Here is a 22121-nt window from a genome sequence, read left to right on the forward strand (position 1 = left end):
GAGGTCAGAGTGAGCCCCATGCCTCACACCGGCCCCTCCCATGCTGAGAGAGGTCAGAGTGAGCCCCATGCCTCACACCGCCCCCTCCCACGGTGAGAGAGGTCAGCGTGAGCCCTTGCCTCACACCGGCCCCTCCCACGCTGAGAGAGGTCAGAGTGAGCCCCATGCCTCACACCAGCCCCTCCCACGCTGAGAGAGGTCAGAGTGAGCCCCATGCCTCACACCAGCCCCTCCCACGCTGAGAGAGGTCAGCGTGAGCCCTTGCCTCACACCGGCCCCTCCCACAGTGAGAGAGGTCAGAGTGAGCCCCATGCCTCACACCGGCCCCTCCCACGCTGAGAGAGGTCAGAGTGAGCCCCATGCCTCACACCGCCCCCTCCCACAGTGAGAGAGGTCAGCGTGAGCCCTTGCCTCACACCGGCCCCTCCCACGCTGAGAGAGGTCAGAGTGAGCCCCATGCCTCACACCGGCCCCTCCCACGCTGAGAGAGGTCAGCGTGAGCCCTTGCCTCACACCGGCCCCTCCCACGCTGAGAGAGGTCAGCGTGAGCCCCTTGCCTCGCACCGTCCCCTCCCTCGCTGACAGAGGTCAGCCTGAGCCCCTTGCCTCACACCGGCCCCTCCCTCGCTGACAGAGGTCAGCCTGAGCCCCTTGTGTCACACCGGCCCCTCCCACGCTGAGAGAGGTCAGCGTGAGCCCTTGCCTCACACCGGCCCCTCCCACGCTGAGAGAGGTCAGCGTGAGCCCCTTGCCTCACACCGGCCCCTCCCACGCTGAGAGAGGTCAGCGTGAGCCCTTGCCTCACACCGGCCCCTCCCACGCTGAGAGAGGTCAGCGTGAGCCCCTTGCCTCACACCGGCCCCTCCCACGCTGAGAGAGGTCAGCGTGAGCCCTTGCCTCACACCGGCCCCTCCCACGCTGAGAGAGGTCAGCGTGAGCCCCTTGCCTCACACCGGCCCCTCCCACGCTGAGAGAGGTCAGCGTGAGCCCTTGCCTCACACCGGCCCCTCCCACGCTGAGAGAGGTCAGCGTGAGCCCCTTGCCTCACACCGGCCCCTCCCACGCTGAGAGAGGTCAGTGTGAGCCCTTGCCTCACACCGGCCCCTCCCACGCTGAGAGAGGTCAGCGTGAGCCCCTGCCTCAACAGGCCACCGTGAGGGAGGAGCAGGGTCGCACGTGGGCTGCTGGGAGGCAGGCAGGGACTTGGGCCTGGGAGGTCGCGGTGGGGCGAGAGCTGGGCCTGGAGACACCCCTCTGAGGCAACAGCGGGGCCTACAGACTCTGTTCTCCAGCCGGAGCTGGGACTGTTCAGGTACTGGGAGGCGGGATGTGGGTCTGAAGAGCTTGGTTGCCGAAACTTCGGTGTCTACAAACGCAGGTGGGAACTGAGCCAAAAAAGCTTGTTTCCTGGGAGGTGGGAGATGCAGCCAAGAGAAACAGCTGTGCCTGCAGAGGCCGCCATGTGGGAGGCTGAGGCCGGGCCTCCTCAAATCGGCCTCTCCAGAGCCACTTGCAGCCTCCCGGCGTCCTCTCCGGGCCCAGCTCTTCCTCCCGGCTGTGTCTCCAGGCCTGACTCTGGCCTCCCAACAACGTCTTTGGACTCAGCTCCTGCCCAGCTCCCAGCGGCCCTGGTAGGCCCACCACTTCCCGAAGCCAAGCTCCCCAGGCCCAGCTCAGGCCTCACGGTGGCCTCTCCAGGCTCAGCTCCTGCCCTCCGATGGCAAGGTCGGTGGGCTCCTCTAGGCCCAGCTTGGGCCTCCCGGCGGCCTCTGCAGGCCCAAATCGTCCTGAAGTCGGCCTCTCCAGGCCCAGCTCCGGCCTCCCGGCGGCCTCTGCAGGCCCAAGTCGTCGTCAAGTCGGCCTGGAATTGGGCCTGGAAGAGCAGCAAGTCGGCCTTCCCGGGCCCAGCTCCGTCCTCTCGGCGGCCTCTCCAGGTGCAAAACTTCCTCGAGTCAGCCTCTCCAGGCCCAGCTCCTCCTGCCTCCCAGTGGCCTCTTTCAGCCCAGACCAGCTCATGGCTCTTGGCGGCCTTCCCAGGCCCCGCTTTTGACTTTTGGTGGCCTCTTCAGGCCCAGAACTTGACCTCCAGTGGGCCTTTGCAGGCCCGGCCTCCTGCCTCTCGAAGGCCTGCATGGGCCTGGACTCACAGCGGACTCACAGCGGACTCTCCATGCCCAGCTAGCCCTTGCCTCATTGCGGCCTCCCGAGTCCAAAGCTCCTGCCTCTCGGCCGCTTCGGCAGGCCCAGCTCCCGCCTGCCAGCGGCCTCTTTAGGCCCAGCTCATTCCTCACAACGGCCTTCCCAGGCCCCGTTTTTCCCTTCCGGCAGCCTCTTGGCCTCTAATTTGTTTATCTTTTGTGTATAAATCCCAAAATATTGAATTTTGGAATATTTCCACCATTATGTAAATATTTTGGTAGGTGATTTATTTGGGGTGAGTTTCTGCACCAAGCCCGAATTTTTTATTTTATTTTACTGATTATTTGGTGTTAAACAGGTTTAATGACGGTCATGGCAACTTTTTGGCACAATGAAAAATATCGCCCATGATCAACGTGTTCTGTTCTGGGGAAGGGGGCAAAGGCAGGGTGAATCACTTTCTTAAAAAGTATAGCTCAAGGTGGGAGTGCAGAGGGAATGGGGAGAAAACCCTCCCGCTGCCTGTGTCGAAGTGCAGGAGCCCCCACCCCCATACTCACCTGAGTCCAGCCCCCCTCTGCCCCCCGGGTGGCTCAGCCCAGCTCCTGCCTAGGAGAGCCTTAGTGTTGGGAGGGACCCTGATGACTGAGGAGCCTGGTAGCTCCAGGTTGCCCACACTTTCAGGTCTCTTGCCCCAGAAGGTGGCAGGATCCATTGGGAGGAAACAGGTCGCCTTGGAAGGCGTCCGTGGGTCCCCATCCCCAGGGGTAGGGGCCATAGGGGGCCCGCTCTGCTGCCTTGACCATACTCCTGGGCTTTGAAGGATCCTGGGCCCAGTAAGAAGGAGGTGGGTGCCAAGGTTGAGGAGGAAGCATCCGAGTATGTGTAGGGGGAGGACAGGGTGGGAGCATAGACTTTGCCAAAAGCTGCAGGTGGATCGGGGGACCCTGGGGGCTCAGGATCCAGCAAGGGGCGGCAGGAGTAAAGGAGGAAGGAATGACAGGTGCAAGTACCTTCCCACCAAAGCCCTTGTTGCCCTCTGGCTCCTCCCCAGAGTTGTCCCCACTCTCAAGTCAGTCACCCACTCCTTGAACTTGAGATCAGTGTCAGTGGTGCTAAAGCCATCATCAGCCATGACATCATCACCCCCTCCTCCTCATGGATGACCGTGTGCTCCTCGTCACTCGCCATGTCCTCACTGGCCATCTGCTGGGAATGAGCATCTCAAGTGGGCAGCAGCAGGGCTGCCCACTGGTCACCTCCCTCACCAGGGGCTGCAAAGTGGCCTGGAGCTCCATACTGAGTAGAAGGCTTTGGGCCAGAGTATGATGCAGTGCCAGACACCACCTGTGTCAGTTCCTGTAGTGCCTGACGGTCTATTTCCCTGCCGTCCAGGCTGTGTACCCCCCTGTGGGAGAAGGCTTGGGCCAGGCTGAGCCAGGTTCCCTGACTGTGTGCAGCCGTTCTGCCCCACAGAAGCTGCTCCTTGGTATCCGAGCTCTGGAGTGTTTAGGTTGCAACTGACAGGAGTTCAGAGGACACCCCAGGGGCAGTGGCAGTGCCCGTCTCTGATATGCTCCGCTCCCACGAGCCCTTGTTACACTCCTGCTAGCCCCTGGCTTGTGGGCTTGGCCTCTGAGCTGGACTTCTTTCGGTCCTTGTTGCAAGTGGGCCACCTTCACCTGGAAGGCCAGGTCGTGGTATTTCTGCGTCTCATTGGGCCCCAGGGTGTACCACCGCTCGCTCAGCATCTGGCTGACGGTCCGGATATCCTGGTTGGAGTGACCCTGGTGCGCCCTGCCAGGGCCTGGTGCCGCTTGCTGAAGATCAAGACCGCCACTCATGGGCCACCGGATGTGGTCCTTGTCCCATTTGTTGGGGCTGCGTCCATCCTTCTCAGAAGATGAGTCCTGTTCCTTGCGCAGGGCACTGAGGGACTGGGCCTGACATCATCTGAGTGGTAGAGGCAACTGGGTGTCAGGAGACATGATGGAGAGGAAAGCATCATCATGGTCATTCTCTGTCTCACTGTCCAGCAGGGACTCCCCTGAGGGGCCCAGGGCTCCTCCGTGGTGGGAGGTGAGCTTTCACCAGGTTCCACCACCCCCAAAGTGTGTGGGGTTGCGGGCCCTGGGCTTTCAGGGCAGGTGGCTCCAGGGGGCCGCCCAGGGTCAACACTCCCTGTCCCACCTGGTGGATGCTCATGAGCAACAGCTGCCAACTTGGCAGGTTGTTTTCTCTGGTTGGAGGCCACTGAGTGACTGGCAGGTTGCTGGGCCTCGTGCGGCTGCAGGGAGGGGTGAGGAAGGGGATGGAGTACCAGGGGAACATGGCCACAGAGTGACCTTCCACATTCCTCCACACGAACATGCTGACGCCACGGGAGGCCTCACTGAACGCAGGCCTGGGGGCCGAGTACTTGGTCCGGGCAGGGGGTTCCTGGCAGGGGCTCACAACTCGCCCCCTCCTTAGCCAAGGTGGCTTGGGCCCAGAGAAGGGGGGGTTGGAGAGGAGCAGAAGGCCAGCCCTCAAGTTTTGTTTTGTTTGTTTTGGTTTTTGTTTTTGAAATGTAGTTTGACTCTTGTCACCCAGGCTGGAGTGCAGTGGCACGATCTCAGTGGCCTTCATACCTGGCTAATTTTTTGTATTTTTACTGGAGGTGGGGTTTTGCCATGTTGGCCAGGCTGGTCTTGACCTCCCGACCTCAGGTGATCCACCCACCTCAGCCTCCCAAAATGGGATTACAGGCATGAGCCACTGCTCCCAACTTCATTCATTTTTACTTGAAAAACTCCGTTAAGTATTTTTTTAAGGTAGACCTAGTGGTCCTGAATGCCCTCAGCTTTGTTTGTCGAGGAAGCACGTTATTTGTTTTTTCTTTCTGAAGGACAGCTTTGTCAGACATAGTATTAGTTGCTGGCAGTTTTTTTCTTTCAGCACTTTGAATGTAGTATTCGATTCTGTCCTGACCTGCAAAGTTTCTTTAACTTTTGACTATTTGATTATATTGTGACTTGGTGAGTATCTATTTGGTTTGAACCTCTTTAGGAATCTTTAAGCTTCATGGATTTAGATGTCTAAATCTTTCCCATGATTTAGGCAGTTTTCAGCCATTCTTTAAATAAACTTTCTTCTCCTTTCTCTACTTTCCTTCCCAAACTCCCATAAACTGACAATGGTTTGCCTAATGGTGTCTTGTTGGCTTTCTTTTCTCTGTCTTTTTTTCCTTTCCTTTTCTTTTTTTTTTGAGACAGAGTCATGCTCTGTCACCCAGGCTGGAGTGCAATGTGTGGTCTCGGCTCACTAGGGTTAGGGTTAGGGTTAGGGTTAGGGTGAGGGGTTAGGGTTAGGGTTAGGGTTAGGGTTTTAAGGTTAGGGTTAGGGTTAGGGTTTTAGGGTTAGGGTTAGGGTTAGGGTTAGGGTGTTAGGGTTAGGGTGTTAGGGTTAGGGTTCGGGTTAGGGTTATTGGTTAGAGTTAGGGTTAGGGTTAGGGTTCGGGTTAGGGGTTAGGTGTTAGCGTTTAGGGTTAAGGTTAGGGTTATTGCTTAGGGTTAGGCTTCGGGTTTGGGTTCTGGTTGGGGTTGTGGTTTGGGTTCGGGTTAGGGGTTAGGGTTAGGGGTTACGGTTTAGGGTTAGGGTTAGGGTTTTTGGTTAGGGTTAGGGTTAGTGTTTAGGGTTAGGGTTAGGGTTAGGGGTTAGGGGTAGGGTTAGGGGTAGGGTTAGGGGTAGGGTTAGGGGTAGGGTTTGGTGTTAGTGTTAGGGGTTAGGGGTTAGGGTTAGTGTAGGGGTTAGGAGTTAGGGGTTAGGGTTAGGGTTTTGTGTTAGGTTTAGGGTTAGTGAACGGTTAGGGTTAGGGTTAAGGTTAGGGTTAAGACGTTAGGGTTAGGGTTAGATTACCATTTCTAACCTGTTTTATTTTGTTTTTTTTCTGAGACAGGGTCTCCCTCTGTTGTCCAAGGCTGGAGTGTAGTAATGCTATTGCAGCTGACTGCAGCCTCAACCTTCCAGGCTGAAGCGATCCTCCTACCTCAACCTCCCACGTGGCTGAGACTACAGGTGCTTGCCACTATGCCCAACTAATATTTGGAATTTTCATATACGTGGATTCCAGAGGGGTGACAGCGAACCGTGAGTAAGCATGGATTTTGGTATATGCAGAGATGGGGTGCTGGAACTAATTCTGTATACTGAGGGACGACGACTGTATATGTTTTTACAATTACGCTGTAGGATACATTCTGTTGCATAGCCTTGAAAATAATAATTTTTAACTGAGTGGAATAATAATAATAATATTGCTAAAAGTAGCAGCTGGCCAGGTGTGGTGGCTCACACTGGTCATCGCAACACTTTGGGAGGCTGAGGCAGGAGGATGGCTTGAGGCCAAGAGTTTGCGATAGGCCTTGGAAACGCAGGGGGAGTCACCATCCCTACAGAAAAACACATGAATTAGCCTAGTGTGGTGGCATGTTCCTGTAGACCCAGCTACTTGGGAGGCTGAGGTGGGAGGATCACTTGAGCCCAGGGAGGCTGAGACTGCAGTGAGTCATGATCAGGCCTCTGCACTCCAGCCTGGGTGACAGAGTGAGACCCTGTCTCAAAACAACAAAAAAGTAGCCACTAACATCAACTGAACTTTTATACCAGGTGCCTATTGATACCATAGTTTAATTTCTTAGAACTGTTTCTTATTTCACTTAGCAACTCTGTCTTCAGTTACTCCCAGATTTTTACTGTGTGTGTCCAGATGACCTTTTGTTTAGATTGAATTGTCTCCCCAGAAGTAAGATTACTGTGAGTCATGGTGAATGGACATTCTCATTACCCTTGATGTAAGTTGACAGGGTTTTGAGTGCCTCCCAGCTATAATCTTAGCACTTTGGGAGGCCAAGAGAGGAGGATTGCTTGAGGCCAAGAGTTGGAGGAGGCAGTATGGCAGTATGGTGAGACCCTGTCTCCACTATTTTAAAAAATTGACAGGCTTTACCCGGGAAGGCTTATACACAATTTAAACACCCCTCATAGTATAAGAAAGTGCCCATTTCACTGCACCTTTGCCAGCACAGGGTATTATAATTTAGTAAGTCATTTTTTGTTTGATTATTTTAAATAGATAAAAGACCTCATGTTACTTTACTTGTCACATTTCAACATCTTTCCTTAGCTTATTAGCTCTATCTCTTTTCTGTCTGTAAATGGTTGTTGTTGTTGTTTTGTTCTTTGAGACAGGGTCTTGCTCTGTCACCAGGCTGGACTGTAGCGGCATAATCATGCCTCGCTGCAGCCTTGACCTCCCAGGCTCAAACTTCAGCATTCCGAGTAGCTGGGACTACAAGTGTGCACCACCACTCCCAGCTAACTTTTTTCTTTTTTTTTGGATAGAGACAGGGTCTCGCTGTGTTGTCCAGACCGGTCTCTAGCTCCTGGCCTTAAGCAATCTTCCTGCATTAGCTTCTCAAATGGCTGGAATTTCAGGCATGAGCCACCATGCCTGGCCTGGGCTAGTCCCATATTCTCTAGAGTTCTCTTTACTTTGTGCTAGCCAATCTCTCATTGTGCTGTTCACCTGTTATAATGAATAATTCTCTGTATTAAATTTTACCACTTTAAACTTTTGAGTGGTTTATGCTTCCTGATTGGACTCTGACTAATATGTTAGGAAGGGTCCCAGGAGGTAAACCCACACAGATGGGATTTGGGCATAGGTTTGGTTTCCCAGGGGGCAGTGCTGAGCTCTTTGCCAGTGGGAAATGGGATGCTGGTGATTTCCAGTAGGTGACCTCACAGTGACTCAAGCTACCACTTACTGTTGATTGTGACAAAATGCCAGCTGAGGCACATGCCTTGGGAGCTAAGTGGTTTCTGCCCTTGACCACTGTGAAGACTGTTTTGGGAAGGGTCGCTTTGGATGCACTTGAGCAGGGGTCCCCAACCCCTGAGCCATGGAGTCGTAAGGAGCCACACAGCAGGAGGTGAGTGGTGTCGAGTGAGGGAGTGAGGGAAGCTTCGTCTGTATTTACAGGCACTCCCCTTTGCTCACATTCCCGCCTGAGCTCCGCCTTCTCAGATGAGCAGCAGCATTAGATTCTCATAGGAGAACGCACCCTGTTGTGAACCGTGCATGTGAGGGATCTAGGTTGCGCTGTCCTTATGAGAGTCTAATACCTATTGATCTGTCACTTTCTCCCATCACGCTCAGGTGGGACCATCCAGTTTCAGGAAAACAAGCTTAACACGCCCACTGATTTGACATTATGGTGAGTTCTATAATTATTTTATTATATATTACAGTGTAATAATGGAAATAAAGTGCCTAATAAATGTAAATGTGCTTACATCTTTTGGCCCAGCTCCTACCTCCCGGCAGCCTCTCCAGGCCCAGAACTTTCTCCAGTCAGTCTCTACAGACCAAGCTCATGACTCACAATGGCCTATTTAGGCCCATACCCTACGTCACGGCAGTCTCCGCAGATGAGGCTACTGCCTCACAACAGCCTCCACAGGCACAGCTCCATCGGATATTGGATATATCCAATATCCACAGCCCACAGCTTCCTCAAGCCAAGCTCCCCAGGCCCAGGTCAGGCCTCACGGTGGCCTCTCCAGGATGAGCTCCTGCCCTCCGATGGCACCTGCAGGCCCCAAATGGTCTCCGGTCGGTGGGCTCCTCCACGCCAAGCTTGGGCCTCCCGGCGACCTCTGCAGGCCCAAGTTGTCCTGAAGTTGGCATCTCCCGGCCGTGCCTCCCAGCAAGTAAGCAAGCTCTTTTGGCTCAACTCCTGCCCAGCTCCCAACCGCCTTTGTGGGCCCCGAACTTTCTCCAGCCAAGTTCTTTGGGCCTAATTCCTGCCGCCCGGTGGCCTGTACGGGCCCAGCAATGGTTGGAGAACAGCCTATGCAGGTCCCCGCTCTTGCCTCCCAGGGGCCTCTCCAGGCCCAGCTCTTGACCCCACGGCAGCCTCTCAGGGCCAAGTCCCTGCCTGCCTCCCAGCAGCCCGCGTGCGGCCCAGCTCCTCCCTCACGGTGGCCTGTTGATGCCCATGCCTCTGGCACCCTGCCCAGAGGCATGAGCCCCTGCCTCACACCGGCCCCTCCCACGCTGAGAGAGGTCAGCGTGAGCCCTTGCCTCACACCGGCCCCTCCCACGCTGAGAGAGGTCAGAGTGAGCCCCATGCCTCACACCGGCCCCTCCCACGCTGAGAGAGGTCAGCGTGAGCCCCTTGCCTCACACCGGCCCCTCCCACGCTGAGAGAGGTCAGAGTGAGCCCTTGCCTCACACCGGCCCCTCCCATGCTGAGAGAGGTCAGAGTGAGCCCTTGCCTCACACCGGCCCCTCCCACGCTGAGAGAGGTCAGAGTGAGCCCTTGCCTCACACCGGCCCCTCCCACGCTGAGAGAGGTCAGAGTGAGCCCTTGCCTCACACCGGCCCCTCCCACGCTGAGAGAGGTCAGCGTTAGCCCCTTGCCTCACACCGGCCCCTCCCACGCTGAGAGAGGTCGTGAGCCCTTGCCTCACACCGGCCCCTCCCATGCTGAGAGAGGTCAGAGTGAGCCCCTTGCCTCACACCGGCCCCTCCCACGCTGAGAGACGTCAGCCTGAGCCCTTGCCTCACACCGGCCCCTCCCACGCTGAGAGAGGTCAGCGTGAGCCCCTTGCCTCACACCGGCCCCTCCCACGCTGAGAGAGGTCAGCGTGAGCCCTTGCCTCACACCGGCCCCTCCCACGCTGAGAGAGGTCAGAGTGAGCCCCATGCCTCACACCGGCCCCTCCCACGCTGAGAGAGGTCAGCGTGAGCCCTTGCCTCACACCGGCCCCTCCCACGCTGAGAGAGGTCAGCGTGAGCCCTTGCCTCACACCGGCCCCTCCCACGCTGAGAGAGGTCAGCGTGAGCCCCTTGCCTCACACCGGCCCCTCCCACGCTGAGAGAGGTCAGCGTGAGCCCTTGCCTCACACCGGCCCCTCCCACGCTGAGAGAGGTCAGCGTGAGCCCTTGCCTCACACCGGCCCCTCCCACGCTGAGAGAGGTCAGAGTGAGCCCCATGCCTCACACCGGCCCCTCCCATGCTGAGAGAGGTCAGAGTGAGCCCCATGCCTCACACCGCCCCCTCCCACGGTGAGAGAGGTCAGCGTGAGCCCTTGCCTCACACCGGCCCCTCCCACAGTGAGAGAGGTCAGAGTGAGCCCCATGCCTCACACCGGCCCCTCCCACGCTGAGAGAGGTCAGAGTGAGCCCCATGCCTCACACCGCCCCCTCCCACAGTGAGAGAGGTCAGCGTGAGCCCTTGCCTCACACCGGCCCCTCCCACGCTGAGAGAGGTCAGAGTGAGCCCCATGCCTCACACCGGCCCCTCCCACGCTGAGAGAGGTCAGCGTGAGCCCTTGCCTCACACCGGCCCCTCCCACGCTGAGAGAGGTCAGCGTGAGCCCCTTGCCTCGCACCGTCCCCTCCCTCGCTGACAGAGGTCAGCCTGAGCCCCTTGCCTCACACCGGCCCCTCCCTCGCTGACAGAGGTCAGCCTGAGCCCCTTGTGTCACACCGGCCCCTCCCACGCTGAGAGAGGTCAGCGTGAGCCCTTGCCTCACACCGGCCCCTCCCACGCTGAGAGAGGTCAGCGTGAGCCCTTGCCTCACACCGGCCCCTCCCACGTTGAGAGAGGTCAGAGTGAGCCCCATGCCTCACACCGCCCCCTCCCACGCTGAGAGAGGTCAGCGTGAGCCCTTGCCTCACACCGGCCCCTCCCACACTGAGAGAGGTCAGAGTGAGCCCCATGCCTCACACCGGCCCCTCCCACGCTGAGAGAGGTCAGCGTGAGCCCTTGCCTCACACCGGCCCCTCCCACGCTGAGAGAGGTCAGCGTGAGCCCCTTGCCTCGCACCGTCCCCTCCCTCGCTGACAGAGGTCAGCCTGAGCCCCTTGCCTCACACCGGCCCCTCCCTCGCTGACAGATGTCAGCCTGAGCCCCTTGTGTCACACCGGCCCCTCCCACGCTGAGAGAGGTCAGCGTGAGCCCTTGCCTCACACCGGCCCCTCCCACGCTGAGAGAGGTCAGCGTGAGCCCCTTGCCTCACACCGGCCCCTCCCACGCTGAGAGAGGTCAGCGTGAGCCCTTGCCTCACACCGGCCCCTCCCACGCTGAGAGAGGTCAGCGTGAGCCCCTTGCCTCACACCGGCCCCTCCCACGCTGAGAGAGGTCAGCGTGAGCCCTTGCCTCACACCGGCCCCTCCCACGCTGAGAGAGGTCAGCGTGAGCCCCTTGCCTCACACCGGCCCCTCCCACGCTGAGAGAGGTCAGTGTGAGCCCTTGCCTCACACCGGCCCCTCCCATGCTGAGCGAGGTCAGCGTGAGCCCCTGCCTCAACAGGCCACCGTGAGGGAGGAGCAGGGTCGCACGTGGGCTGCTGGGAGGCAGGCAGGGACTTGGGCCTGGGAGGTCGCGGTGGGGCGAGAGCTGGGCCTGGAAACACCCCTCTGAGGCAACAGCGGGGCCTACAGACTCTGTTCTCCAGCCGGAGCTGGGACTGTTCAGGTACTGGGAGGCGGGATGTGGGTCTGAAGAGCTTGGTTGCCGAAACTTCGGTGTCTACAAACGCAGGTGGGAACTGAGCCAAAAAAGCTTGTTTCCTGGGAGGTGGGAGATGCAGCCAAGAGAAACAGCTGTGCCTGCAGAGGCCGCCATGTGGGAGGCTGAGGCCGGGCCTCCTCAAATCGGCCTCTCCAGAGCCACTTGCAGCCTCCCGGCGTCCTCTCCGGGCCCAGCTCTTCCTCCCGGCTGTGTCTCCAGGCCTGACTCTGGCCTCCCAACAACGTCTTTGGACTCAGCTCCTGCCCAGCTCCCAGCGGCCCTGGTAGGCCCACCACTTCCCGAAGCCAAGCTCCCCAGGCCCAGCTCAGGCCTCACGGTGGCCTCTCCAGGCTCAGCTCCTGCCCTCCGATGGCAAGGTCGGTGGGCTCCTCTAGGCCCAGCTTGGGCCTCCCGGCGGCCTCTGCAGGCCCAAATCGTCCTGAAGTCGGCCTCTCCAGGCCCAGCTCCGGCCTCCCGGCGGCCTCTGCAGGCCCAAGTCGTCGTCAAGTCGGCCTGGAATTGGGCCTGGAAGAGCAGCAAGTCGGCCTTCCCGGGCCCAGCTCCGTCCTCTCGGCGGCCTCTCCAGGTGCAAAACTTCCTCGAGTCAGCCTCTCCAGGCCCAGCTCCTCCTGCCTCCCAGTGGCCTCTTTCAGCCCAGACCAGCTCATGGCTCTTGGCGGCCTTCCCAGGCCCCGCTTTTGACTTTTGGTGGCCTCTTCAGGCCCAGAACTTGACCTCCAGTGGGCCTTTGCAGGCCCGGCCTCCTGCCTCTCGAAGGCCTGCATGGGCCTGGACTCACAGCGGACTCACAGCGGACTCTCCATGCCCAGCTAGCCCTTGCCTCATTGCGGCCTCCCGAGTCCAAAGCTCCTGCCTCTCGGCCGCTTCGGCAGGCCCAGCTCCCGCCTGCCAGCGGCCTCTTTAGGCCCAGCTCATTCCTCACAACGGCCTTCCCAGGCCCCGTTTTTCCCTTCCGGCAGCCTCTTGGCCTCTAATTTGTTTATCTTTTGTGTATAAATCCCAAAATATTGAATTTTGGAATATTTCCACCATTATGTAAATATTTTGGTAGGTGATTTATTTGGGGTGAGTTTCTGCACCAAGCCCGAATTTTTTATTTTATTTTACTGATTATTTGGTGTTAAACAGGTTTAATGACGGTCATGGCAACTTTTTGGCACAATGAAAAATATCGCCCATGATCAACGTGTTCTGTTCTGGGGAAGGGGGCAAAGGCAGGGTGAATCACTTTCTTAAAAAGTATAGCTCAAGGTGGGAGTGCAGAGGGAATGGGGAGAAAACCCTCCCGCTGCCTGTGTCGAAGTGCAGGAGCCCCCACCCCCATACTCACCTGAGTCCAGCCCCCCTCTGCCCCCCGGGTGGCTCAGCCCAGCTCCTGCCTAGGAGAGCCTTAGTGTTGGGAGGGACCCTGATGACTGAGGAGCCTGGTAGCTCCAGGTTGCCCACACTTTCAGGTCTCTTGCCCCAGAAGGTGGCAGGATCCATTGGGAGGAAACAGGTCGCCTTGGAAGGCGTCCGTGGGTCCCCATCCCCAGGGGTAGGGGCCATAGGGGGCCCGCTCTGCTGCCTTGACCATACTCCTGGGCTTTGAAGGATCCTGGGCCCAGTAAGAAGGAGGTGGGTGCCAAGGTTGAGGAGGAAGCATCCGAGTATGTGTAGGGGGAGGACAGGGTGGGAGCATAGACTTTGCCAAAAGCTGCAGGTGGATCGGGGGACCCTGGGGGCTCAGGATCCAGCAAGGGGCGGCAGGAGTAAAGGAGGAAGGAATGACAGGTGCAAGTACCTTCCCACCAAAGCCCTTGTTGCCCTCTGGCTCCTCCCCAGAGTTGTCCCCACTCTCAAGTCAGTCACCCACTCCTTGAACTTGAGATCAGTGTCAGTGGTGCTAAAGCCATCATCAGCCATGACATCATCACCCCCTCCTCCTCATGGATGACCGTGTGCTCCTCGTCACTCGCCATGTCCTCACTGGCCATCTGCTGGGAATGAGCATCTCAAGTGGGCAGCAGCAGGGCTGCCCACTGGTCACCTCCCTCACCAGGGGCTGCAAAGTGGCCTGGAGCTCCATACTGAGTAGAAGGCTTTGGGCCAGAGTATGATGCAGTGCCAGACACCACCTGTGTCAGTTCCTGTAGTGCCTGACGGTCTATTTCCCTGCCGTCCAGGCTGTGTACCCCCCTGTGGGAGAAGGCTTGGGCCAGGCTGAGCCAGGTTCCCTGACTGTGTGCAGCCGTTCTGCCCCACAGAAGCTGCTCCTTGGTATCCGAGCTCTGGAGTGTTTAGGTTGCAACTGACAGGAGTTCAGAGGACACCCCAGGGGCAGTGGCAGTGCCCGTCTCTGATATGCTCCGCTCCCACGAGCCCTTGTTACACTCCTGCTAGCCCCTGGCTTGTGGGCTTGGCCTCTGAGCTGGACTTCTTTCGGTCCTTGTTGCAAGTGGGCCACCTTCACCTGGAAGGCCAGGTCGTGGTATTTCTGCGTCCCATTGGGCCCCAGGGTGTACCACCGCTCGCTCAGCATCTGGCTGACGGTCCGGATATCCTGGTTGGAGTGACCCTGGTGCGCCCTGCCAGGGCCTGGTGCCGCTTGCTGAAGATCATGACCGCCACTCATGGGCCACCGGATGTGGTCCTTGTCCCATTTGTTGGGGCTGCGTCCATCCTTCTCAGAAGATGAGTCCTGTTCCTTGCGCAGGGCACTGAGGGACTGGGCCTGACATCATCTGAGTGGTAGAGGCAACTGGGTGTCAGGAGACATGATGGAGAGGAAAGCATCATCATGGTCATTCTCTGTCTCACTGTCCAGCAGGGACTCCCCTGAGGGGCCCAGGGCTCCTCCGTGGTGGGAGGTGAGCTTTCACCAGGTTCCACCACCCCCAAAGTGTGTGGGGTTGCGGGCCCTGGGCTTTCAGGGCAGGTGGCTCCAGGGGGCCGCCCAGGGTCAACACTCCCTGTCCCACCTGGTGGATGCTCATGAGCAACAGCTGCCAACTTGGCAGGTTGTTTTCTCTGGTTGGAGGCCACTGAGTGACTGGCAGGTTGCTGGGCCTCGTGTGGCTGCAGGGAGGGGTGAGGAAGGGGATGGAGTACCAGGGGAACATGGCCACAGAGTGACCTTCCACATTCCTCCACACGAACATGCTGACGCCACGGGAGGCCTCACTGAACGCAGGCCTGGGGGCCGAGTACTTGGTCCGGGCAGGGGGTTCCTGGCAGGGGCTCACAACTCGCCCCCTCCTTAGCCAAGGTGGCTTGGGCCCAGAGAAGGGGGGGTTGGAGAGGAGCAGAAGGCCAGCCCTCAAGTTTTGTTTTGTTTGTTTTGGTTTTTGTTTTTGAAATGTAGTTTGACTCTTGTCACCCAGGCTGGAGTGCAGTGGCACGATCTCAGTGGCCTTCATACCTGGCTAATTTTTTGTATTTTTACTGGAGGTGGGGTTTTGCCATGTTGGCCAGGCTGGTCTTGACCTCCCGACCTCAGGTGATCCACCCACCTCAGCCTCCCAAAATGGGATTACAGGCATGAGCCACTGCTCCCAACTTCATTCATTTTTACTTGAAAAACTCCGTTAAGTATTTTTTTAAGGTAGACCTAGTGGTCCTGAATGCCCTCAGCTTTGTTTGTCGAGGAAGCACGTTATTTGTTTTTTCTTTCTGAAGGACAGCTTTGTCAGACATAGTATTAGTTGCTGGCAGTTTTTTTCTTTCAGCACTTTGAATGTAGTATTCGATTCTGTCCTGACCTGCAAAGTTTCTTTAACTTTTGACTATTTGATTATATTGTGACTTGGTGAGTATCTATTTGGTTTGAACCTCTTTAGGAATCTTTAAGCTTCATGGATTTAGATGTCTAAATCTTTCCCATGATTTAGGCAGTTTTCAGCCATTCTTTAAATAAACTTTCTTCTCCTTTCTCTACTTTCCTTCCCAAACTCCCATAAACTGACAATGGTTTGCCTAATGGTGTCTTGTTGGCTTTCTTTTCTCTGTCTTTTTTTCCTTTTCTTTTCTTTTTTTTTGAGACAGAGTCATGCTCTGTCACCCAGGCTGGAGTGCAATGTGTGGTCTCGGCTCACTAGGGTTAGGGTTAGGGTTAGGGTTAGGGGTTAGGGTTAGGGTTAGGGTTAGGGTTTTAAGGTTAGGGTTAGGGTTTTAGGGTTAGGGTTAGGGTTAGGGTTAGGGTGTTAGGGTTAGGGTGTTAGGGTTAGGGTTCGGGTTAGGGTTATTGGTTAGAGTTAGGGTTAGGGTTAGGGTTCGGGTTAGGGGTTAGGTGTTAGCGTTTAGGGTTAAGGTTAGGGTTATTGCTTAGGGTTAGGCTTCGGGTTTGGGTTCTGGTTGGGGTTGTGGTTTGGGTTCGGGTTAGGGGTTAGGGTTAGGGGTTACGGTTTAGGGTTAGGGTTAGGGTTTTTGGTTAGGGTTAGGGTTAGGGTTTAGGGTTAGGGTTAGGGTTAGGGGTTAGGGGTAGGGTTAGGGGTAGGGTTAGGGGTAGGGTTAGGGTTAGGGTTTGGTGTTAGTGTTAGGGGTTAGGGGTTAGGGTTAGTGTAGGGGTTAGGAGTTAGGGTTAGGGTTAGGGTTAGGGTTAGGGTTAGGGTTAGTGTTAGGGTTATGGTTAGGGTTAGGGTTAGGGTTTTAGGGTTAGGGTTAGGGTTAGGGTTAGGGTGTTAGGGTTAGGGTGTTAGGGTTAGGGTTAGGGTTAGGGTTATTGGTTAGAGTTAGGGTTAGGGTTAGGGTTCGGGTTAGGGGTTAGGTGTTAGCGTTTAGGGTTAAGGTTAGGGTTATTGCTTAGGGTTAGGCTTCGGGTTTGGGTTCTGGTTGGGGTTGTGGTTTGGGTTCGGGTTAGGGGTTAGGGTTAGGGGTTACGGTTTAGGGTTAGGGTTAGGGTTTTTGGTTAGGGTTAGGGTTAGTGTTTAGGGTTAGGGTTAGGGTTAGGGGTTAGGGGTAGGGTTAGGGGTAGGGTTAGGGGTAGGGTTAGGGTTAGGGTTTGGTGTTAGTGTTAGGGGTTAGGGGTTAGGGTTAGTGTAGGGGTTAGGAGTTAGGGGTTAGGGTTAGGGTTTTGTGTTAGGTTTAGGGTTAGTGAACGGTTAGGGTTAGGGTTAAGGTTAGGGTTAAGACGTTAGGGTTAGGGTTAGATTACCATTTCTAACCTGTTTTATTTTGTTTTTTTTCTGAGACAGGGTCTCCCTCTGTTGTCCAAGGCTGGAGTGTAGTAATGCTATTGCAGCTGACTGCAGCCTCAACCTTCCAGGCTGAAGCGATCCTCCTACCTCAACCTCCCACGTGGCTGAGACTACAGGTGCTTGCCACTATGCCCAACTAATATTTGGAATTTTCATATACGTGGATTCCAGAGGGGTGACAGCGAACCGTGAGTAAGCATGGATTTTGGTATATGCAGAGATGGGGTGCTGGAACTAATTCTGTATACTGAGGGACGACGACTGTATATGTTTTTACAATTACGCTGTAGGATACATTCTGTTGCATAGCCTTGAAAATAATAATTTTTAACTGAGTGGAATAATAATAATAATATTGCTAAAAGTAGCAGCTGGCCAGGTGTGGTGGCTCACACTGGTCATCGCAACACTTTGGGAGGCTGAGGCAGGAGGATGGCTTGAGGCCAAGAGTTTGCGATAGGCCTTGGAAACGCAGGGGGAGTCACCATCCCTACAGAAAAACACATGAATTAGCCTAGTGTGGTGGCATGTTCCTGTAGACCCAGCTACTTGGGAGGCTGAGGTGGGAGGATCACTTGAGCCCAGGGAGGCTGAGACTGCAGTGAGTCATGATCAGGCCTCTGCACTCCAGCCTGGGTGACAGAGTGAGACCCTGTCTCAAAACAACAAAAAAGTAGCCACTAACATCAACTGAACTTTTATACCAGGTGCCTATTGATACCATAGTTTAATTTCTTAGAACTGTTTCTTATTTCACTTAGCAACTCTGTCTTCAGTTACTCCCAGATTTTTACTGTGTGTGTCCAGATGACCTTTTGTTTAGATTGAATTGTCTCCCCAGAAGTAAGATTACTGTGAGTCATGGTGAATGGACATTCTCATTACCCTTGATGTAAGTTGACAGGGTTTTGAGTGCCTCCCAGCTATAATCTTAGCACTTTGGGAGGCCAAGAGAGGAGGATTGCTTGAGGCCAAGAGTTGGAGGAGGCAGTATGGCAGTATGGTGAGACCCTGTCTCCACTATTTTAAAAAATTGACAGGCTTTACCCGGGAAGGCTTATACACAATTTAAACACCCCTCATAGTATAAGAAAGTGCCCATTTCACTGCACCTTTGCCAGCACAGGGTATTATAATTTAGTAAGTCATTTTTTGTTTGATTATTTTAAATAGATAAAAGACCTCATGTTACTTTACTTGTCACATTTCAACATCTTTCCTTAGCTTATTAGCTCTATCTCTTTTCTGTCTGTAAATGGTTGTTGTTGTTGTTTTGTTCTTTGAGACAGGGTCTTGCTCTGTCACCAGGCTGGACTGTAGCGGCATAATCATGCCTCGCTGCAGCCTTGACCTCCCAGGCTCAAACTTCAGCATTCCGAGTAGCTGGGACTACAAGTGTGCACCACCACTCCCAGCTAACTTTTTTCTTTTTTTTTGGATAGAGACAGGGTCTCGCTGTGTTGTCCAGACCGGTCTCTAGCTCCTGGCCTTAAGCAATCTTCCTGCATTAGCTTCTCAAATGGCTGGAATTTCAGGCATGAGCCACCATGCCTGGCCTGGGCTAGTCCCATATTCTCTAGAGTTCTCTTTACTTTGTGCTAGCCAATCTCTCATTGTGCTGTTCACCTGTTATAATGAATAATTCTCTGTATTAAATTTTACCACTTTAAACTTTTGAGTGGTTTATGCTTCCTGATTGGACTCTGACTAATATGTTAGGAAGGGTCCCAGGAGGTAAACCCACACAGATGGGATTTGGGCATAGGTTTGGTTTCCCAGGGGGCAGTGCTGAGCTCTTTGCCAGTGGGAAATGGGATGCTGGTGATTTCCAGTAGGTGACCTCACAGTGACTCAAGCTACCACTTACTGTTGATTGTGACAAAATGCCAGCTGAGGCACATGCCTTGGGAGCTAAGTGGTTTCTGCCCTTGACCACTGTGAAGACTGTTTTGGGAAGGGTCGCTTTGGATGCACTTGAGCAGGGGTCCCCAACCCCTGAGCCATGGAGTCGTAAGGAGCCACACAGCAGGAGGTGAGTGGTGTCGAGTGAGGGAGTGAGGGAAGCTTCGTCTGTATTTACAGGCACTCCCCTTTGCTCACATTCCCGCCTGAGCTCCGCCTTCTCAGATGAGCAGCAGCATTAGATTCTCATAGGAGAACGCACCCTGTTGTGAACCGTGCATGTGAGGGATCTAGGTTGCGCTGTCCTTATGAGAGTCTAATACCTATTGATCTGTCACTTTCTCCCATCACGCTCAGGTGGGACCATCCAGTTTCAGGAAAACAAGCTTAACACGCCCACTGATTTGACATTATGGTGAGTTCTATAATTATTTTATTATATATTACAGTGTAATAATGGAAATAAAGTGCCTAATAAATGTAAATGTGCTTACATCTTTTGGCCCAGCTCCTACCTCCCGGCAGCCTCTCCAGGCCCAGAACTTTCTCCAGTCAGTCTCTACAGACCAAGCTCATGACTCACAATGGCCTATTTAGGCCCATACCCTACGTCACGGCAGTCTCCTCAGATGAGGCTACTGCCTGACAACAGCCTCCACAGGCACAGCTCCATCGTTACAATGGCCTCTTTAGACCCAGCTCCTGCCTCCCAGCCTTCTCTCCAGGCCCTGAACTTTCTCCGTAAGTTGAGGTAGCTGGGACTGTAGGTATACATGATGATACTTGGGTAATTTTTAAATTGTTTTGTAGACATGGGGTCTCACTTTGTTGGCCAGGCTGGTTTCAAACTAATGGCCTCAAGTGACCCTTCCACCCCTGCCTCCCATCCTCGAGGTATTTGCCACCACAAGGAGCACTTGTTCAATTTTCTAAAAAAGAAATTTCTAAAGTAAGGCTGTGGGATGATGGCAGGAAGATAAAAGAAAAACAGAAGAATAAGTTAAAATGACTTATTCACACATATTCTTTTGACAGCAAGAAGAACTTTTAGTATATACATTCCTTACAAACAAACAAAAGGCAGGTAAACAATGTTGTATAGGAACTTCAACACGCACTGTACAGTATTCCCACTTTGCTGACATAAGTTATGGAAATTTCGTAGTTTACTTGAGTGTCGCTACCAGTATTTTGCTTCTCTGATGATTTTTATCAACTTCCTCATCTGTTAACTTCTCTCCAAGGTATGTCATGTCACGACATACTGCCGCTGCACGAACATGGCCAGTGTCTTCCTATTCAACATGTAGAATGCTTTCCTAATTTCTCTTTTTACTCTCTGTCTTTGTGTTCTGCATTTTCCTTACTTTTATTGTCAGAAACTCCAGAAAGTCAATCGTACTAATTTATCACGATTTGCTTTATTAATTTATACTTTGCTTATATGGAATTTTGCCCAGCAGACCTCATTACAGTTTCTAACCTGTTTTATTTATTTATTTTTTTTTTCTGAGACAGGGTCTCCCTCTGTTGTCCAAGGCTGGAGTGTAGCAGCGCTATCGCAGCTGACTGCAGCCTCAACCTTCCAGGCTGAAGCGATCCTCCTACCTCAACCTCCCACGTGGCTGAGACTACAGGTGCTTGCCACTATGCCCAACTAATATTTGGAATTTTCGTATACGTGGATTCCAGAGGGGTGACAGCGAAACGTGAGTAAGCATGGATTTTGGTATATGCAGAGATGGGGGGCTGGAACTGATTCTGTATACTGAGGGACGACGACTGTATATGTTTTTACAATTACGCTGTAGGATACATACTGTTGCATAGCCTTGAAAATAATAATTTTTAATTGAGTGGAATAATAATAATATTGCTAAAAGTAGCAGCTGGCCAGGTGTGGTGGCTCACACTGGTAATCGCAACACTTTGGGAGGCTGAGGCAGGAGGATGGCTTGAGGCCAAGAGTTTGCGATAGGCCTTGGAAACGCAGGGGGAGTCACCATCCCTACAGAAAAACACATGAATTAGCCTAGTGTGGTGGCATGTTCCTGTAGTCCCAGCTACTTGGGAGGCTGAGGTGGGAGGATCACTTGAGCCCAGGGAGGCTGAGACTGCAGTGAGTCATGATCAGGCCTCTGCACTCCAGCCTGGGTGACAGAGTGAGACCCCGTCTCAAAACAACAAAAAAGTAGCAGCTAACATCAACTGACCTTTTACCAGGTGCCTACTGATACCATAGTTTAATTTCTTAGAACTGTTTCTTATTTCACTTAGCAACTCTGTCTTCAGTTACTCCCAGATTTTTACTGTGTGTGTACAGATGACCTTTTGTTTGGATTGAATTGTCTCCCCAGAAGTAAGATTACTGTGAGTCATGGTGAATGGACATTCTCATTACCCTTGATGTAAATCGACAGGGTTTTGGGTGCCTCCCAGCTATAATCTTAGCACTTTGGGAGGCTAAGAGAGGAGGATTGCTTGAGGCCAAGAGTTGGAGGAGGCAGTATGGCAGTATGGTGAGACCCTGTCTCCATTATTTTAAAAAATTGACAGGCTTTACCCGGGAAGGCTTATACACAATTTAAACACCCCTCATAGTATAAGAAAGTGCCCATTTCACTGCACCTTTGCCAGCACAGGGTATTATAATTTAGTAAGTCATTTTTTGTTTGATTATTTTAAATAGACAAAAGACCTCATGTTACTCTACTTGTCACATTTCAACATCTTTCCTCAGCTTATTAGCTCTATTTCTTTTCTGTCTGTAAATGGTTGTTGTTGTTTTGTTCTTTGAGACAGGGTCTTGCTCTGTCACCAGGCTGGACTGTAGCGGCATAATCATGCCTCGCTGCAGCCTTGACCTCCCAGGCTCAAACTTCAGCATTCCGAGTAGCTGGGACTACAAGTGTGCACCACCACTCCCAGCTAACTTTTTTCTTCTTTTGGATAGAGACAGGGTCTCACTGTGTTGTCCAGACCGGTCTCTAGCTCCTGGCCTTAAGCAATCCTCCTGCATTAGCTTCTCAAATGGCTGGAATTTCAGGCATGAGCCACCATGCCTGGCCTGGGCTAGTCCCATATTCTCTAGAGTTCTCTTTACTTTGTGCTAGCCAATCTCTCATTGTGCTGTTCACCTGTTATAATGAATAATTCTCCATATTAAATTTTACCACTTTAAACTTTTGAGTGGTTTATGCTTCCTGATTGGACTCTGACTAATATGTTAGGAAGGGTCCCAGGAGGTAAACCCACACAGATGGGATTTGGGCATAGGTTTGGTTTCCCAGGGGGCAGTGCTGAGCTCTTTGCCAGTGGGAAA

General features: G+C 54.0%; 2 protein-coding genes and 1 long non-coding RNA gene across 4 annotated transcripts in view; all 3 read left to right on the forward strand.

Annotated features, from left to right (window-relative positions):
* Positions 1 to 995: 995 nt before the first annotated feature.
* LOC134808328 (putative uncharacterized protein FLJ44672) lies at positions 996 to 2409 on the forward strand. The gene has a single exon (XM_063793180.1). The coding sequence runs from the start codon at positions 1422 to 1424 to the stop codon at positions 2271 to 2273; it is 852 nt and encodes a 283-aa protein (XP_063649250.1). The 5' UTR covers positions 996 to 1421; the 3' UTR covers positions 2274 to 2409.
* Positions 2410 to 6277: 3868 nt separating this feature from the next.
* The window catches only part of LOC112207500 (uncharacterized), a 32753-nt gene continuing 16909 nt past the window's right edge, over positions 6278 to 22121 (forward strand). Inside the window, exons 1-6 of one of the 2 annotated variants that reach the window (XR_010151063.1) lie at positions 6278 to 8111; positions 8339 to 8396; positions 16895 to 17089; positions 19157 to 19214; positions 19308 to 19540; positions 20318 to 20508. This is a non-coding gene — a long non-coding RNA (uncharacterized LOC112207500). The other variant, XR_010151064.1, reaches the window with a different exon arrangement.
* On the forward strand, positions 11593 to 12763 carry LOC134808330 (putative uncharacterized protein FLJ44672). The gene has a single exon (XM_063793183.1). The coding sequence runs from the start codon at positions 11776 to 11778 to the stop codon at positions 12625 to 12627; it is 852 nt and encodes a 283-aa protein (XP_063649253.1). The 5' UTR covers positions 11593 to 11775; the 3' UTR covers positions 12628 to 12763.

The sequence above is a fragment of the Pan troglodytes genome, chromosome 15, assembly GCF_028858775.2.
Source record: "Pan troglodytes isolate AG18354 chromosome 15, NHGRI_mPanTro3-v2.0_pri, whole genome shotgun sequence".
Lineage (NCBI taxonomy): Eukaryota > Metazoa > Chordata > Mammalia > Primates > Hominidae > Pan > Pan troglodytes.

Coding starts and splice junctions, on each gene's coding strand:
- LOC134808328 (XM_063793180.1), top strand. CDS start 1,422: ATGCAGCCAAGAGAAACAGCTGTGCCTGCAGAGGCCGCCATGTGGGAG.
- LOC134808330 (XM_063793183.1), top strand. CDS start 11,776: ATGCAGCCAAGAGAAACAGCTGTGCCTGCAGAGGCCGCCATGTGGGAG.